The sequence below is a fragment of the Marmota marmota genome, unplaced genomic scaffold (assembly GCF_001458135.2).
Source record: "Marmota marmota marmota unplaced genomic scaffold, marMar, whole genome shotgun sequence".
In the NCBI taxonomy this organism is placed as follows: Eukaryota; Metazoa; Chordata; class Mammalia; order Rodentia; family Sciuridae; genus Marmota; species Marmota marmota.
Window position 1 is genome coordinate 6,555,173 of NW_026000001.1, and position 16,769 is coordinate 6,571,941.

General features: G+C 59.2%; 4 protein-coding genes across 22 annotated transcripts in view; 3 read left to right on the plus strand and 1 right to left on the minus strand.

Annotated features, from left to right (window-relative positions):
• Slc25a22 (solute carrier family 25 member 22) lies at positions 1 to 7,545 on the plus strand. Of its 10 annotated transcripts, XM_015503367.2 has the most exons (11): positions 103 to 119; positions 1,993 to 2,038; positions 3,066 to 3,243; positions 3,338 to 3,463; positions 3,725 to 3,780; positions 4,532 to 4,622; positions 5,141 to 5,259; positions 5,348 to 5,522; positions 5,724 to 5,878; positions 5,965 to 6,040; positions 6,112 to 7,545. In XM_015503367.2, the coding sequence occupies exons 3-11, from the start codon at positions 3,224 to 3,226 to the stop codon at positions 6,263 to 6,265; spliced, it is 972 nt and encodes a 323-aa protein (XP_015358853.1). In that variant the 5' UTR covers positions 103 to 119; positions 1,993 to 2,038; positions 3,066 to 3,223; the 3' UTR covers positions 6,266 to 7,545. The 10 variants fall into 10 exon arrangements, with proteins under 10 accessions (XP_015358859.1, XP_015358856.1, XP_048663884.1 ...); XM_015503373.2 differs by lacking the exon at positions 1,993 to 2,038 and having other exon boundaries at positions 1 to 119; positions 3,070 to 3,243; XM_015503370.2 differs by lacking the exon at positions 1,993 to 2,038 and having other exon boundaries at positions 7 to 119.
• The window catches only part of Rplp2 (ribosomal protein lateral stalk subunit P2), a 25,362-nt gene extending 14,619 nt beyond the window's left edge, over positions 1 to 10,743 (minus strand). For 3 of the 7 annotated variants that reach the window (XM_015503361.2, XM_015503360.2, XM_048807932.1), the window contains exon 1: positions 10,695 to 10,700. The gene's annotated coding sequence lies outside the window, so the exon portion shown is untranslated. Of the gene's footprint in view, positions 1 to 10,694 lie in introns of all 7 variants that reach the window. The other 4 variants (XM_048807933.1, XM_048807931.1, XM_048807935.1 and 1 more) reach the window with 4 other exon arrangements.
• Positions 7,854 to 10,773, plus strand: Cend1 (cell cycle exit and neuronal differentiation 1). Of its 4 annotated transcripts, none has more exons than XM_048807928.1 (2): positions 7,854 to 7,999; positions 9,332 to 10,773. In XM_048807928.1, the coding sequence occupies exon 2, from the start codon at positions 9,350 to 9,352 to the stop codon at positions 9,803 to 9,805; it is 456 nt and encodes a 151-aa protein (XP_048663885.1). In that variant the 5' UTR covers positions 7,854 to 7,999; positions 9,332 to 9,349; the 3' UTR covers positions 9,806 to 10,773. The 4 variants fall into 4 exon arrangements, with proteins under 4 accessions (XP_048663885.1, XP_048663887.1, XP_048663886.1 ...); XM_048807930.1 differs by having other exon boundaries at positions 7,863 to 7,991; positions 9,254 to 10,773; XM_048807929.1 differs by having other exon boundaries at positions 7,863 to 7,991.
• A 363-nt stretch (positions 10,774 to 11,136) lies between these two features.
• The window catches only part of Gatd1 (glutamine amidotransferase class 1 domain containing 1), an 11,866-nt gene continuing 6,233 nt past the window's right edge, over positions 11,137 to 16,769 (plus strand). Inside the window, exon 1 of the mRNA XM_048807628.1 lies at positions 11,137 to 11,284. Coding sequence (XP_048663585.1) covers positions 11,137 to 11,284 — 148 coding nt within the window. The remainder of the gene's footprint in view (positions 11,285 to 16,769) is intronic.

Consider the following 16,769-nt stretch of genomic DNA (forward strand, 5'->3'; position numbering starts at 1 on the left):
GCCCGAGAGCCAGCCCCGGCCTGGGGGCGGAGCGCGCGCGGCGCAGAGCGGACGCGCCTCCCTGCCTAGGTGCAGGCCGGGTGCGCGGCACAGCGGGGAGGCGAGCGCGGCGGAGTGCGGTGAGTGCCCGGAGGGTGGGTCTCGTGGTCGCCCACCTGAGCGCAACTGGGCTGCGAGGACAGAGGGTGTCAGAGTGGCTGGGTGAGGTGACAGCTGCCCGGACAAGGCGGCCCCGGTAGGGCCCAGCCCGGCGGATGCTCGGATCCACCATCGCCAGGGTGTGGGAGGCCGTGCTCGGCCCCGCGGTTCCGGGCGCGCTCCCTGTGCACACGTGTCCACGTGTCCCCGCGGGGTGAAAGTCTAAGCTGGAGCCCCGGAAGGAGGAGCCAGGCTGTGGGGGGCGCACACATGGGACCTCACGGATCTTGCGTGCACATGTAAATGGCCAGAATCCGGGTCATCAAGGCCAGCTGAACCCCAACTACGGAGTAGGGTCTGAGCTTGCCTGGATCACAGCATGCAGCCTCCAACCCGGTCCTCCTTTGTCCCGGGTTGGTGTACTTCACAATTGGAGACCCTTTCAGGGCCCTTCCAGCCAGCAGAACAGAAAGACCCTCCCAAGAGGAAGGCTGGGGGAAGGTGAACCGGTTCCCACTCTTGAACCTTGGCCCCATAGCCTTTCTCAGGGGTAGGGGAAGCTGGGCAGCTTCATTAGGGAGATTTCACCCCGTGGGTCAGGGAAGAAGCAGTATGGTCCTGCAGGGCATGGGGGTGGCTTTGGTATGCTCCCTTGCTATCAGGCTGCCTGCAGCCTCGGGTACCTGACTGGAAAGTTGGGGTGGCCAGACTTGGCTCTGGTGCCTCAGGCCTGGCTGGGCTGCCAGGTTTCTGTGGCAACAGGGAAGGTGCTGGGGGTGGGACCTTGACTGACAGCTGTCTCAGGCAGGGTGGAACCAAGGAGTGAAGACAGAAAAGGGGGGGGGGTCGGTCCAGAGCCCCCTCCCAGTGCCAGTTTTTCCCAGGCAGAGCCCCTCACTGTCAGCTCAGTAGCTCCTCCCTGATGATCTGGCCTGCACTGCATGGTGTAGGGCACAGGGCTGACTCAGCCCTTGGGATGTGGGGGCCTGTGTCACTCTTCCCCTCCCCACTCCAGTTGGGTTGTCAGACTCTGGCACCCCAACACCCAGGTGTGCCTCCTGAGGTAGGATCCGGGGAGGAAAGGGGTTGCTCAGGGAGGCTGGGTGGGCTCACTCCATCCTGGAGGAAGGGCAGGGGCTCCTAGGAAGAGTTGAGGCTAGCAACAGGGTGAGCTGGCTGTGGCCAGTCTGTACCTGGAGGGGGTGGGGAGGGGTACAGAGGAGTCAGGCTGAAGTTCAGAGGTCAAGAACTGGGCTGAGAGAGGTAGTTCACCACTGAGGTTCTGGGTGTGCCAGTGGTGACCAGAGCAGTGTTGGGAGTGTCAGCTTCCATGCCCTCTGGACCTGCCAGGTAAGCAGGGCCTGTGGAGGGCATCCAGTGACCTCTGAGACCCAGGCACCCTTCCCTGCCCTTGCCAGTGGACGGGCATGCCTTCCTGAATCCCACTGTCAGGTCCACTGACGTTCACCTGCCTCAACAGACACACCACAGCTGAGCGTGTGCTGCCACCTCTCCACAGGGTACACCTGCAGGTGCATGAAGGGTGCCGGGGCACAGAGCACCCCAGCCCTTGGGGTTCCAGAACCCTAGACAGATCGTGGTTCATCTCACAGGCTACAGACAGGAACCCGCCCAGCCAGCCTGTGTCAGACCCCCTTGTCACCCAGTCCAAGCCAGCCCTGCTCCTGAAGCAGTCTCACCCCTTCTCTTCCCTTCTCCTGAAGCTGCAGGGATTCCCCAGCTTGCCCAAAGTGAAAGAGAAAGTCCCCCCCAGCCAGGCCCCGCCCCAGCCTGTGGCCAATCCCTAGGTCCCTTCCCTCCTCCCTTGGCTGGCAGCTCCTTATCTCCTCCCAGAGGCAGCTTGCTGGAGCCGTGGAGGAGCTCTCTGTGCACCTCAGGGGTAAGCAGGACCCAGCAGGTGGTGGGAGTGGTGGAGCCCAGGAGGCTGTGGACAGCCCAGCAAGGTGAAGGTCATGAGTCCTTGCAGGGCCCGAGGATATGAGCCAGCAGTATGACCCTGGGCAGCTGTGCCGGAGTATAAGCCAGCTGACCTCTGAGGAGAACTGGGGGAAACACAGAAAGCTGGAGCGGACAGACTCCAGGACGCCCTCCACAGTTCAGTTTTTATGGCCACGTCCCCCATGGTGGCCCTGCAGCTGACGCTTGTCTCCCGAGTCCTGCTGCTAGTGGGAGAGGCCCTTTTCTCCACAGCCCTAGAGGAGATGGGGTCCTAAAGTCCCCTGGGGGCTAGCCATTTCCCAGGCCACTCTCTCGTGCCTCTTGTTCCCGAGGCTCTCTGAGGTGCTGGTCAGCGAGTTCCTGTGTCTGGGAGTGAAACTCAGAGGTTGGAGAGGAGGGTGGGGAATGGGCTGGGTGTGGGTGGGCACTGTGCTTCCCTGAGGAGGAGACTCTGCACTCCTGAGTGGGACTGTCACGGGGTTTGGGGGCTGTCCCTGGGATGGCCAAGTCCATCTGGGCAGCCATGAACTTCACCTAGGTGGGGGGTCCTAGGGTGAAGACCCCAGCCCCATCCTGAAGAGGGTAGGGGACAGCTGCCTCTGTTCAAAGCTGGGGAAATGGTCACTACAGTCCAGTCCAGGCTCAAGGTGCCACTGCTTCTCAGAGGTGCCTGGCCCTTTAAAAGCTGAAGCTTCCCCTTGTGCACGTGAGCATGAGTGTGTGCATTTGTGAGCTTGTGCCAGCCGGGAGACACTGTGAGGAGGGCACTGAGGGGGAACCAGGTGGCCTCGGGGAGGGGCCAGGTGGCACCACCTCCCCTCCTTCTGTTGTGCATCCTCAGGACATGTTAAGACTCCATTCTGGGGTGGGGGGTGGGGAGCTTGACGCAGAGCCTGAGATGGAGGGTGGGGGAAGCTGTTTCCCATGATGGGCCCCCCTCCTGATTCCTGTCCCCTCTTTTTCCCAAGGCAGAAGTGGTGGCCATTGCCTTGAAGCCCCTGAACTGGAGGATCACCCCTGCACTTGGTCCTACCCTCCATCGCAGCTGCCGCCCCCCTTCTCCTGTCACCACCTCCACCTCCTGGCGTCCACCTCTCCTGCTCCTGCCCGGGTGTGCTTGAGTTAAATGGCTGATAAACAGATCAGGTCAGACTTGACCCCACCCTGGGCTTCAGCCCTAGCCACACACCCCCACCACAGGTGGAGGGAGTGTGTGCTGACCCTGGCCCTGCCTACACAGCCTGCCAGCAAAGCTCATCAATGGCGGCATCGCTGGGTTGATTGGGGTCACCTGTGTGTTTCCCATCGACCTGGCCAAGACCAGGCTGCAGAACCAGCAGAATGGCCAGCGCATGTACACGAGCATGTGAGTATGCCCCACCGGCAGTGTGTGGAGGCACGCAGGGAAGCTGTGCCTTGAGCCCTTTGCCATTTGATGGGGAAACAGGGCAGGACAGCCTGGAGAGATCCCTTCTAGGCCAGGAGTCAGTGTGGAGGCTTTTGACTGGCCTCTCTCTTAGCCCTGGACACTCCAGGCTGGGCAGGAAAGGAGCTGGCCAGCATCTGCACTGGAGAACAGGGGTCGCCAGCTGGCCCCCAGCTCACCCCCTAACCCCTTTGGCTGCAGGTCTGACTGCCTTATCAAGACCATCCGCTCTGAGGGCTACTTCGGCATGTACCGGGGTGAGGCTTGGGATGGGCTGGGTCTGGGTGGCACCTCCCATGGCCTGGGCAGAGAGCATGGGCTGAGCAGTGTGGCTGAACCTGGGTGCTGCTGCTCCTGTGTGGAGGTCATTAGCCAAGCCCTGGGTGAGCAGGGGTTGGATGACCAAGAGCTGGATCTCTGGTAAATAGCAGTTCTCAGCCCCTGGCCTGGGCATTGCCCTCAGCCCCTCTGCTAGGACACTGCAGATGATCTGCCTCTCATGGCAGCTGCAGCTGGAGACTGGGGGCATTATGCAAAGCCGCTCAGGAAGCAATCCCAGCAGAGCTGGATTTGCCCAGATGCTGTGCAGCCCTGAGCCCTGCACTGAGATGGGCTGCCCATCCCCTAGCTTTGACCAATCCAGGCCACACACACCTGTGGACTGCCAGGGGGCCTGGATTCTCCAGTCTGATCCCCTGCACCTACAGCCGAGTAAGGCCAGTTCTTGCCGGAGTCAGACACATGGAGTTGGAAGGGGAGGGAAGGGGGCTAGAAGGAGGCTGCAGCACAGCCCAACCTGCTTGGTTCCTGCCTGCCTGGCACACACCAGCCTTAATGTGGGTGAGAGGGCAGAAGGCGGTGCCAGTAGTGCCTGGGTTGGGGCTTGGTTGACTAGGAGGCAAGTGTTGGCCCAGGGCCTCCCCAGCCCAGGCTGCTGAGCCTGTCCACCCCCACCAGGTCTTCCTATGTCTCCCCACCAGCCCCATCTGACCCCCAAATGTCCCCCAGGAGCCGCCGTGAACCTGACACTGGTCACCCCTGAGAAGGCCATCAAGCTGGCTGCCAATGACTTCTTTCGACACCAGCTCTCTAAGGATGGGTGAGAGGCTTGGCCTTCCTGCTGGCTCTTGGGGGGTCAAGATCTGGGGCTTGGGGACTGTGATGAAAGTCAGCCCCGCCAGCTGGCCCCTTTCTGACTTCTGTGACCTTGCAGGGTAGACTGACTAGCCTGTATGGGGAGACTCAAAGTGGACGCTGAGTCAGTGGCTGTTGGCCACCAGCCATTGATGGCTGGCAGGACTTGGGGGCATCAACCAGCTCCCCCATCACTGAAGAGTAGAGATGCAAGGGGGACCCCCTTTCAGAGTACTCAGAACCATAATTCTCATTTCTCTCTGTGAGAAGATGACCCCACTGCCTTCCCCAGCCCCTGCCCTAGGAGCCATCTGTCTTTTGGGTTGGTGTCTGTGGTTGGAGGCCTGAGGCTAGGGACCGTATCCTCAGGGAGCCACATCTGCCTCCACCACCCACACCCCTTTCACACCAGCCTCCACAGGCAGCCTATTGGGCAGGCAGTTCCTGCACATCTCCTCATGGCAGGTGGCCTCTCCACTATAGGCAGAAGCTGACCCTGCCTAAGGAGATGCTGGCTGGCTGTGGGGCAGGCACCTGCCAGGTGATCGTGACCACCCCCATGGAGATGCTGAAGATCCAGCTGCAGGATGCAGGCCGCATCGGTGAGGAGCAAGGGATAGGGTCAGCAGCCAGGCCTGTCCCCTGCCTCACCATGCCAGGAGGAAGAGACCAAAGTCCCTTTTTCACCAGCTGCCCAGAAGAAGATGCTGGCTGCTCAGGCCCAGCTCTCGGCCCATGGGACCACCCAGCCCTCAGTGGAGGCTCCTGCTGCTCCCCGGCCCACAGCCACCCAGTTAACCCGTGACCTGCTGCGGAACCATGGCATTGCTGGCCTCTACAAGGGACTGGGGGCCACCCTGCTCAGGTGGGAGGGCTGGCGGGCGGGCTGGAGGAGGTAGAGGCCTACCTGCCCAGTCCCCCCTCTCCATAGGGACCACCCCTTCCATCCCTGCTTCCCCAGCCCCAAGGTCGGCTCCGCCCCTTCTCTGGGGAGGGTGGGGGGTGGCTACCCCTCTCCTTCCCCTCTTCCCCAGCCCAAGGTTGGCTCCACCCCTCCTCTCTGCAGGGATGTACCCTTCTCCATTGTGTACTTCCCTCTCTTTGCCAACCTGAACCAGTTGGGCCGCCCTGCCTCAGAGGAGAAGGCGCCCTTCTACGTGTCGTTCCTGGCCGGCTGTGTGGCTGGCAGTGCCGCAGCTGTGGCAGTTAACCCATGTGATGGTCAGAGCTCCCCTGGGCCCACGCTGGGGAGTGGGGCTGAGGGGGCAGGGAGCAGGCTTCAGGCTGACCCATATGTCCTCTTGCAGTGGTAAAGACTCGTCTACAGTCTCTCCAGCGAGGCGTTAATGAGGACACCTACTCTGGGTTTCTGGACTGCGCCAGGTGGGCCAGGCCCAAGGGGTGGGGGCTGGGGTGGGGGCTGGGCACCAGTTCTGACCCCCCCTCCCCCACAGGAAGATCTGGCAACACGAGGGTCCTTCTGCTTTCCTGAAGGGTGCCTACTGTCGTGCCCTGGTCATCGCCCCACTGTTTGGCATTGCTCAGGTGGTCTACTTCCTGGGAATCGCCGAGTCCCTGTTGGGGCTGCTGCAGGGCCCCCAGGCCTGAACCCAGCAGTTGCCCCTCCCCAGTCTGTTGGCTGTGGCCTGGGTTGGGTGCCAGCCCAGGATTGAGTGAGAGAAGGTCTCCCCAATCCTGCATGGCCAACAGGGGAGGCTGGGGTAGGGGAGCAGGGTCCACATGGGTGGTGCACACAGAGATCCCCATGGGGTTCTGCAGGCACAACTATTGGGATCAACGTCTTATTTATGTAGAAAACGAAGAAATCTCTACATTCCTGGAGCCAATCCCTGACCCAGCCTTGCCCTGGCCTGAGCACCCCCAGGGGCAGAGCTGGTCTCTGGGCTGGGGGCCCTCAGGCCTGGGCTGGGCAGGCTGGACCCTACCCCCCAGGCCCCTGGCTCCTTTCTGAGGTTCTCCTAGTCTACAAAGGGGACCTGCACAAACCTATTTATTGAAACTGCTGCACCCTCGTGGCCCTGCCTGTCCTTCCGTCCATGGTCCATCCCCTCTTGCTGCTCTCCTCTTGGCCAGGATTCCACTCTGCCTCTTCCCCACATAGCACTGGGGGTCCCAGGTGGGGAGCCACCATGAGTTCTGATTCCAGGACAAGCCCCCCTCCCCCTCCCACTGTGGGATCTTCTGGTGAGCCACTCAGTCCCACCCCAGGCCAGGCTCAGGGTCTCTGCTTGGGGGGTGGGGAGCAGGTTTGCCTGCCAGCCTTCTCATGGCCTGTGGGGAGGCTGCTGCCCCTCCCCATGTGGCCAGGCACCGTGTGCACCCCAGACCCTCTGCTGACCCCATACAAAATTTCTCCATCCTGTCTTCTGAGATCCCATCCCTGGAGAGGGTGGACAATAGGGCCAGTATAAAGCCTGGGGCACCTGCTCTGCTCATGGGAAAGGGGTGGAAGCTGCTGCCCCAGTCCTCCCAGGGTTTACCCTGCTCTTTGGGCCTCTAGTTAAGGCCCCTGACCACATTGAGAAAGTCCCCCCTCCCAGCCCTGGAACCCTCTGTGTTGTGAACTGAGGCAGGCTCCCTATCCTGCCCCAGCCATGTGATTGTGTTGGTGACTGATCCTGATGTGCTGGTGCTGTGTCCCCAAAACCTAGCTCCCTCTGGAGGCCCCTTCCCAGTGACACTACCTGGGCTCAGGTCTGGGCCCCCAGTTCACGGTTGCTCCTGGGAGCTCCCTCCCATCATGTCTGTACCTTGAAAGCTGCTGCTGCTGCTTACAGAATTATATTTTTTTTTTCTTTTGAAGAGTTTTAAGGAGTTGTAACTTTTTGTGTCTTGTCACGTAAAAGGGTAAATAAATATTCTAAATAGAACTCTCCTTTCTGGAAGTCTTTTTGGTGATGGGGCGGGAAGGGCAGTCCTCGCCTCCCCAGGCAGACCTAGGTCTGCCCATCCCACCTGCCTAGGGGAACCAAGGAAGAGGGGCCGGCGAGGCCTCCCCACTGCCCCGAGATGTGGATGGGGTACAGGAAATTAGCCTGGGCACCTCTCCTCGCTGACCCTGGGCTCCGGGTCGAGAGCAGAGCTGGGTTAGGGACCCCAGAGTTCCTAGCGGGCGTGCCGAGCACGGGGCGGAGCCCTGATGACGTGGCTGCAGTCGCTGCTGCCCGCCCCGCCCGGCGCTGGTCCTTGCGTCCTGAGCCCAGAGCAGTGCATTGTGGGAAACTCCTGGGCTCTCCGACGCGTCCGCAGCCGCCACCCGCTGTCGTCCCGCGGAGGGAGCGCTCAGGGCCGAGCCAGGAACCCGACCAACTGCGTAAGGCGGTAGGCTCTGGCTTTGGGTGGGTGGAATGGGGCGCTGGGTCTGGTGGGCAAGCAACGGTGCCCTGGTCTTGAAGGTCACTGGGATTGCGCGCAAACCCCTTGCTCTCCCGGGACCAGCAGCTCCGGGGAGGCAGTCAAGGGGACATAGTGCGAGCCGAAAATAATGAGGGGAAGTCAATTTTCTGCCCTTTACAAAGGATGCCCAGCAGCTAGGCCCCCTCCAGCAGCTGGGCCCCCTCCAGAACTCCAGATGTGGGAGGGGCAAGGGTTTCTTAAAAGTGGAGCAGCTGCCCGGCCTCTCACCGGGACATGCCATCCTGCGCTTGACATTCAGGTGACCTTCAGTGTGGTCACTGGGCCTGGTGGGGATGGGGAACCTGTGCTGAGCCTCCCAAACTGGCTCTCCTTTTCGGCGGGGCACTTCTCATCCTTTCAGGGTGAGGCAGGAAGGTGGCTCCGGGTCTTGGGGCCGGGAGCTCTCTCCCCAGCCAGACATTGACAAACTGGGCAAGTCCTTTCCTACAGCACAGGCCTCCAGGGCTCATGCCAGAGGACTCTCTGCCCCCAGAGGCAAGCACCGCTTTAGGCTCAACAAGGACTTCTTACCCTTGAGCTAAGCCCAGTATAAAGAGAAGGCACCAGAAGCTGGCAGGGGCAGATGGCCACCAGGAGGCTTTATCACATCAGGTCCTTGTAGTCTAAAGGCCTTGAGCCAATTCCCCACCTGACAGCTGCCTGGGAGCCCAGACTTCCTTCATGTGGACCCTGGCCAGGTGCCCCAGCATCCCCTTTGTGAAACAGCAGTGCCTGCTGAGAGGTGATGAGTTAGGACTCAGTGCTGTCCCTGCCACCAGGACTCCATCTTCCCTCCTGGACCAAATGCTCCCCTTCCTGTCCTCAGGGCTGGATTCTCCCTTCCCCTCAGGGCTTTTCTACCTGTGACCAATGGGATGGACACAACATGTCCCTGGCAAGACATGTTTACCAACGAGGATCTCACTGGCCCCTCCTTGCCCCATCTGGACTCAGTCCACATCCCTGCCTCAGTGGCTGGAGGGGCTTCTCTGGGAGTGACTGGGAGTAGAGAGAGACCAGGCCTTGGGAGGAGGGTCTGAAGCCCACAGGAGGCTCTTAGGTTGAGGCTTCTGGGGAGTCCAAGGTCCTGAGAAGTCCCCAGGGGTCAAGGTAGTGAGGGCTACCCAGGAGGGGACCTCATCTGTTCCTTGCCACAGCCTGGCTTGTGTCTCCCTCCAGGCCCATATAATGCCCAGGGGCAGGCTGTCCTGAGACACTGTGGTCTGGACACTGCCTGTCCCACTTGCCCCCACCCAGCTGCCAGCACCACCTGCCATGGAGTCCAGGGGAAAATCGGCCAGCAGCCCCAAGCCAGACACCAAGGTGCCTCAGGCCACTGCTGAGGCCAAGGCCACTCCGGCTGCGGATGGGAAAGCCCCTTTGACCAAGCCCATGAAGAAGGAGGCCCAAGCAGAGAAGCAGGAGCAGCCGGCAGCCCCCGTTCCGGCTCCTGCCAAGAAGACCTCAGCCAAGGCAGACCCTGCCCTTCTCAACAACCACAGCAACCTGAAGCCGGCCCCCACAGCAACCACGGCCCCCAGCAGTCCTGACGCAGCCCCAGAGCTCAAGGGTCCTGGGGATGGAGCAGAGGAGGAGTCTGCTGCTGGAGGGCCAGAGGGCCGAGGTCCATGGCCCTGTGAGAACTTGACCCCCTTGCTGGTGGCTGGGGGTGTGGCTGTGGCAGCTGTGGCCCTGATTCTTGGTGTGGCCTTCCTGGCCCGGAAAAAATGATGCCTGATGTCCAGGTGGGGGCACAGAGCCACTTTCTGTGCAGCCCTGGGAGTCCACTGCATGCGAATCCTCACAGACCTATCTACACACATCACATATATGTATCGATATACACAGATGCCCTACACATAATCACAGCAGGAGAGATGGACAGCCCACCATCAGAGAACAGGGCCTACCTCTGAGCCCAGCACACTCCTTTCAGGCTCCAGGGCAGAAGCAGCCTGGGCTCTGGGGCTTATAGGGCAGGGAAGGTGGAACTCCAACATTGGGTAGAGGACTTGGCCTGGGACAGGCAGCTGGGAGCAGTGAGGAAGACCAGTTGGTGGAGTGGGCTGGACTTTGTGGGGACATCATAGGACATGGCTATTTCACTCTCCCCACTTCCGCTCCGTGTACTGCTGAGGGGTCTGATGTAGGTACTGACATGACATGGGTGGTCACAGCTGCAGAGCCACCTCTGCCCACTGCCTGCCTCATGCCCTGGCTGGGAGAAGATAGGGTTGGTCTTGGGAAGTGCTCCCCAAAGTTTGCTTTCTCCAGCTTGTGCCCCAGGGAAGCCCAAGGCTGGGACCACCATACTTCCTGTCCACTTCCTGCTCAGTAGGACAGTTATCCTGGGGAGTGGCTGACAGCCTGGCAGAGAGCTGGGGGGACATTGAGAACCCCATTCCACATCTGTGTCTGCCCAATACCCCCAACAGACTGCCGGTCCCACCTGCACCCAGTGTCCCAAGTCTGAAGCGTATACATGCAATAACAGAGTAGAGCCACTTGGAGTGACATCACCCACCTCACTGCCCCTCCTCACCATTTTCTGGTATCAGCCTTTCCCCACGCAGTGACAGTTGGCAGGCTTCCAGAAGGTAGCAGTGGGCACTGTGGTTACACTGCCCTCACCTGGCCAGCAGCTGCAGGAACGCTGGGCCTGAGTGGAGGCTGAGTCTGGAATAAACTCTGTTGTCTGAGGGCTGGGTTGGCATCCTCACCTGTGTGCGCCTGGGAGGGGCAGAAGTAGACCGGCGCCCTGGGCTTTCCAGATCAGGTAGGAAGTCCCCAGCCCCCTGCTAGGCCCTGCCTGCTACCTTCTACCCTTGGTCCTAGTGGGCTCTACCCACAGCCCCACCCAGACCCTGCCCCATCCCGGATACCCTGACTCCAGATGGACAGCTAAGTGTTTGGACTACTGGCCACAGTCCTTTCTGCAGTGAGCCCCCATATCCCTGGAGGAGTGCAGAAGAGGCCTCGGGAGGCTTACTCTCCATCTTCTGGCCACCTCTGTCCACAGCCCTGAGCCCACTCTGACCTGCGTATACTGGTGGGAGCTGCCCATGGTCCAGCTGCAGGTGATGCTGGGCCCCAAGTGCTCTTTGGGCTCCATCAGCCTGGGCCCCTTGGCCCCACCACAGAGGCAGCTCCACAAGACTTTTTTGAACCGGTTTGGGGAAACACAGCTGTCTCTTCCTCCTGGCCCTGCAGGTACCCACCCTCTCCAGAGCAGCAGACCCATTCACGCAGCCACATCCCAGGCAACTCTGTACCATAGGGTATGTTGGGGATGGGGAACCTGTACCCGGGACCTGCCACCCTGGCCCAGAGCCATCCCTGTAGTCTCCTCCTACCACCACCTGCACTCTGGCTCTTCCTCCAACCCAGGAGCCCCGATGCTCACACAGTAGCTTTCAGCTTACCTGCCCCACAAGTCCCAGGCTGCACTATGCCCAGAAACCACCCCCCACCCCCGTCCCTGCACTTGCACCTTCAGACAGGCAAGTACTTTCCGACACTTCAGGAGGCAGCAGAGGTGACTGCAGATAGGCCCAGTCCTAGGCTGCCACTCCTTTTTCTCATTGTTCTCTGTCAAAGAGCATTTAGGTCATAAAGCCTGGAAGGGCCTGGGTCTGGAATCTCCCCCAAAGATCTTGTATTAAAGGACTGATGCCCCCTGTGGCACTATCAGAGGCAGGTTTCATGCGAGGCCTGCAGGTCAGGGGAGGGGGCAGTGGGATCAGTAGCTCTCTACTCTTGCTGAGGTCAGCAGTTTTGCTCTGCCCTGTGTGCCCACAGCCATGTGCTGCCCTGACTCAGGCCCACAAGCAACAGGGCAGCTGACCGTGAACTGAAACCTCTGAAACTGCAAGCCAAATACACATTTCTTTCTTTTTTGGGGGGTGGGAGGGTACCAAAGATTGATCCCAGGGGCCCTTTACAAGCACTGAGCCACACCCTATTCCTTTTTTCATTTTCTGAGATAGCACCTTGCTAAGTTGTGTGGGGCCTCATTAAATTGCCCAGGCTGGCCCAGAACTTGCAATCCTCCTGTGTCAGCCTCCCGAGTTGCTAGGATTAAGGGTGTACACCACGGTGCCTGGGCAAATAAACCTTTTCTCTTTATAAGATGGTGACTTCAAGTCTATGAGTGATGGAAAGCTGACCAAGGAGCCTCTCCTCGGGTCCTGCATTACCTGGCTCTCACAGTGAGAGTTTTCCTTTCCATGCACCACTGTTTCTCTGCTGGCTGGAACACCTTCTCCTTCAAGTGGGAGCCTGTGAAACACTTGCTGGCAGATGCTTTCCCAGCTGGTGCTGATGCTCCGTGCTCCATGCTCCTGGAGCGGAAGCTAGGAGACCCAAGTTCCACAAGCCCAACACTGCCCCTTCTCCTGGAACCCTTGTGGAGGACACGCAGCCCAGCTCCAAACCACTGGACACATGGGTTCTGTGTGCAGCAAGCCAGGGCTTGTCTCTCTCCCCTCAGGAGATGATGGCCCTGCCCCAGGAGGTGACAAGGCCAACCTCCTCCCATGATGATGCCACTGGGCCTCACACTTCCCAGCAGCTTGGTAAACATCTTGTTTCCTCCTTTCTTTCTGATTCCCCACTTGTGCTAGTTCCTGGCATCCCCTCCAGGGGACGTTAGAACTGGGCAGTGAGGTCTCTGGGGCCTGGAGACGTTCCAGTGCACAGCTTTGCTTCATGGGCCCTACACCTGAGTGACACAGGGGGCCTTCCTCAAAGGAAAAGGATTCTCAGGGACACCCAGGGCTGGTTTTAAATTAGTTTTATTACAGAATGACTTAAGGTCTAAACAAATACCAGGTGTGGAAAAACACTGAGTGTATAAGCATACACACGTATGGTCAATCACAGAAAGAAACCCAGGAAACAAGAAAACCAGGGTGGGGAGCATTAACTTCAGGGACAGAGGTGTCCATTGGCTGGGCGCAGTCAGAGAGGCCCCAAGCTACACCCTACCAGGTTCTATGTGATCTGAGCCCCACCACCTTGTGTGATGAGTCCATAACAGGTATGTGGGCCCACTATTTTCCTCTCTAGCATCTCAGTGACCTGTCTCTGAATGCCTGGACATGTCCTGCCTGGTGTCTTGGCCCACGCAGGGAGGGCTGCTGAGCTGAGCAGGGCCGTGCCTTCCGGATCAAGGATCTATCTGAGGCTCCTTGATAGGAGCACACCTTGCAGCGATGCAGGCATTGCTTCCCCAATCTTCCTGGACCCCATCCTAGGTGCGTGGGTCAGGGGCAGGAGGTAAGTTCCACCACCCTGCAGCCTCATGGCACCCTGAAGCATGAGGCATGTTCCCTGTCCTGATGTCCTGAGCACTGGGGCCTGCCTCCTGGTCTATCACCCCATCAAGGGCCACAAACACTACCACCCACATGCTGTTCATCTTCTGGCCAGGCCTGCCAGCAGGGCAAACAGTACAATCAGCTATCCTGTGTGGTACTGTGGGTACCACTGCAGGTGCTGGCAGCTTGTACCATAACCTGTGCTGGGGGCTGTCACTCACTGCTTGGTCTGATCCACTCACAGGTGCTGGTGTTTACATCTCCACACTCCAGCCCAGCCCAGCCCAGCCCAGCCCAGCCCAGCCCAGCCCAGCCCAGCCGCAGCCGCAGCCGCAGCCGCAGCCGCAGCCGCAGCCGCAGCCGCAGCCGCAGCCAGACCACAGCCTAAGCCTGATCCCTCAAGGGAAAAGAGCTGTGTGGGCACTGGGCCACCCCAAGGGCTTCCTCTGGCCTCGAGGCAGACCTCTTCCCAGACAATCTACCTGGTTGTCACCTGGTCATTAAAGAGGGGAATTGGGGGGCTGGGGTTGTGGCTCAGCGGTAGAGCACTTGCCTAGCATGTGCAAAGCCCCGGGTTCAATCCTCAGCACCACATAAAAATAAATAAAATAAAGGTATCGTGTCCAACTACGATTAAAAAATAAATTTAAAAAAAAAAAAAAAGAGGAGGAATTGGGGGCACCACTGTGTGTGGGGATTTTCTCAGGACTGTAGCGCAGGCCTGTAATCCCATCCACTTAGAAGGCTGAGGTAGGAGAATCACAAGTTTGAAGCAAACTTGGTCAACTCAGAGAGACCCTGTCTCAAAATTAAAAATAAAAAGGAGCCAGGCATGGTGGCATAAGCCTCTAATCCCAGAGAATCAAGAGGCTGAGGCAGGAGGATCTTAAGTTCAAAGCCAGACTCAGCAACTAAGTGAGACCCTGTCTCAAAGTAAGAAAAAAATGGGCTGGGGATGTGGCTCAGTGGTTAAGTCCCACTAGGTTTAATCTCTGGAACTAAAAAAATGAACTTAAAAAAAAAGTGAAAATATATACTTGCATAGCATGCACAAGGCCCTGAGTTCCGCTCCCAGCACTGAAGGAGGAAAAAAACAGACAGACAGACAAAAAAAAAAAAAACAAAACAAAAAACAAAGCACTGGGCAGACAGGGCTGGTAGTGCCAGAGTGAAGTCACCCAGGACATCCTGCAGCATGGAAAGTCCTGCAAGGCAGAGTGTTCCTGGAAAGGCCCTGGCCCTATCCTTGGATCCGAGCAGGAACCAGTTCTAGAGACAGCAAAGGAACAATGATCCTCTTCAAAGCCTCTTCCTTGGTGTATGGTGTACCCACAGTTCCCTGCGTTCCTGTGGCCTGGGGTCTCGGACACAGGCAAAGCCCCAGCCTTGAGGGCACTGCCACTTCCTCCAGCAGACAGAACTCCAGTCCCCAGCCCAGACTCCCCCTTCGCCTCCCCTCCCTGGCACTCACCACTAGGTGGATCAGGTCCTTGAACAGCAGCAGCACGATGCCCCAGAAAGCCACATCCAGGGTATAAGTGCGTGAGCCTCACAATCAAAACCTCCAATTTGACACTGGGCAAATGCCTTTGGAGGAGGCTCAGCAGGGCAGGATGGGGAGGGGGCCACTTACCAAATGCAGCCCCAGACACTACTCATCATTGGGCCATGGACCCATAATCCCTGAGACTCCTTGCCCCAGTCTGGGACCGTTCCCAGGAGATACCACCCAGGCCTGGGCTGCTGGCTACAGACCTGTCTGGTTTTCAGAGGCCCTCTGTGTTCTGCCCTGAGAATAACTATGTGCCCTCTACTCCCCCAAAACAGCCTCATCATGCCTAGGGGCCAGCCTTCAGGGCTGCTACTCAGGGAGATGTGGGGGTACCGGCTCAACCCATTGGAACAGGAGGTCCCTGGGGGTAGATGTGCTAGTACAACTGGGTGGGCACATCAGGGATACTGATCAGCAACAGACTGCCTGATGGGCACCCCCACTCCAGGGCTTGATCCTAGGGAATGTGATAGGGCCACAGGGGGTCATTTTGGCATATCCTTACCACTGACCCCAGATGAGGAGGAGCTGGTCTTAGAATGCTGGATGTGGCCTGTGGCTAGCTGCCCCTCTTAGTGCCTGGTTGGAACCACCCTCCCTCACACCTGCACCTGTGCCAGCCTAGAGAGTGGGCATTGCACCAACTCTGAGCACTGTACAGGCTAGCCCCACTGGAAGCCCAGGATGCTTACAGAGACAGGTCACTGTGGACAGATATCATGGACTCAGATTTGTGTCACTCTCTCCAGGGTGCGACTGCTCAGCTCTGCGGATCATATGGCAGGTACCGTGCCCCAAGCAGACACTCAGTGCTCACTACCACCAGTGGGCACAGCGCTTCATGTATGTGCACATGCCAGCCTTGCTGCAGGGTCAGGGATGGGCCTTGGCTTCCTCCTCATTCTCTTCTTTAGAGCCTAAGGAGGCCCAGAGTTTGAGGCAGTGGCATGGCAGCCACCCTCAGGAGAGCACCTGGAGCCTCAGCTCCTCGGGATGATGTCCTCAGTTCTGCACCAGTGGCAAGCTCAGCCAGCTCTGTTGTGTTAGGAACACCTGAGGGGCAGTACAGGACAGGTGAATGAGCAGGTAGACCCTGCAGCTCCCAAGTGCCACCAATGAGCACTTGTAGGGCATGCCCCTTCCACAGATCCAGAAGCTTTCCAGTGGCTAAGTCCAGCCTATGGTCTGACCTCAGACCTGTGAATCTCCAGCATAGGACACTAGGTGGTAGGCTCAGGTCTGTCCCTCTTCCCAGCCCTACCCTCAGCTCTGCCTATGCCAAAAGCCCCAGCTTCCTCTTGGCTGCAGAGCTGGAGGCCCTGTAGTGGATGAGAACAGGGGCTCCTGGCGCTTTGGTGGGTGGTCAGGAATTCCTCCTTTGGACTGGGCTGGGCAGGAGGTAGAGGCCAGTGGTTGGGGAGGTGATGCGTGCCAGGGTGGCTCCCTGCCCGGGACTCAGCCACTCTGGCTGTTTCCAATCACAAGTTTCCCTAGTTGGAGTAGAGCTTGGAGAAACAGTGGTACTGGCGGAGCCACCCTCTTACCAACCAACCAGTTTGGCCCAGCCTCCCTCCCTCTCAGCCCAGGACTTGAGCACCACCTACCGGTTGACCAACCCGCGTGGACACCCGTGCAAGTGCAGCGTAGGGGAAAACCGCCTTGAGCTTGGCCCCTACCCCCTGCGACTCCCCGACGCCTCCAGCACCCTGGACACGTTCCCTTCTCGGAAAAGGGCACTACCCACCCCCGCCTCCCCGCGCGCACGCAAAATCCGAGCAACCGCGAAGTCACAACGGCTCTGAGGTGACAGGCCTGCCCCTGGGGT

Coding starts and splice junctions, on each gene's coding strand:
- Slc25a22 (XM_015503373.2), top strand. CDS start 3,224: ATGGCTGATAAACAGATCAG. Junction 3,244..3,337: donor ATGGCTGATAAACAGATCAG/GTCAGACTTGAC, acceptor CTGCCTACACAG/CCTGCCAGCAAAGCTCATCA. Junction 4,623..5,140: donor CACCAGCTCTCTAAGGATGG/GTGAGAGGCTTG, acceptor TCTCCACTATAG/GCAGAAGCTGACCCTGCCTA.
- Cend1 (XM_048807928.1), top strand. CDS start 9,350: ATGGAGTCCAGGGGAAAATCGGCCAGCAGCCCCAAGCCAGACACCAAG.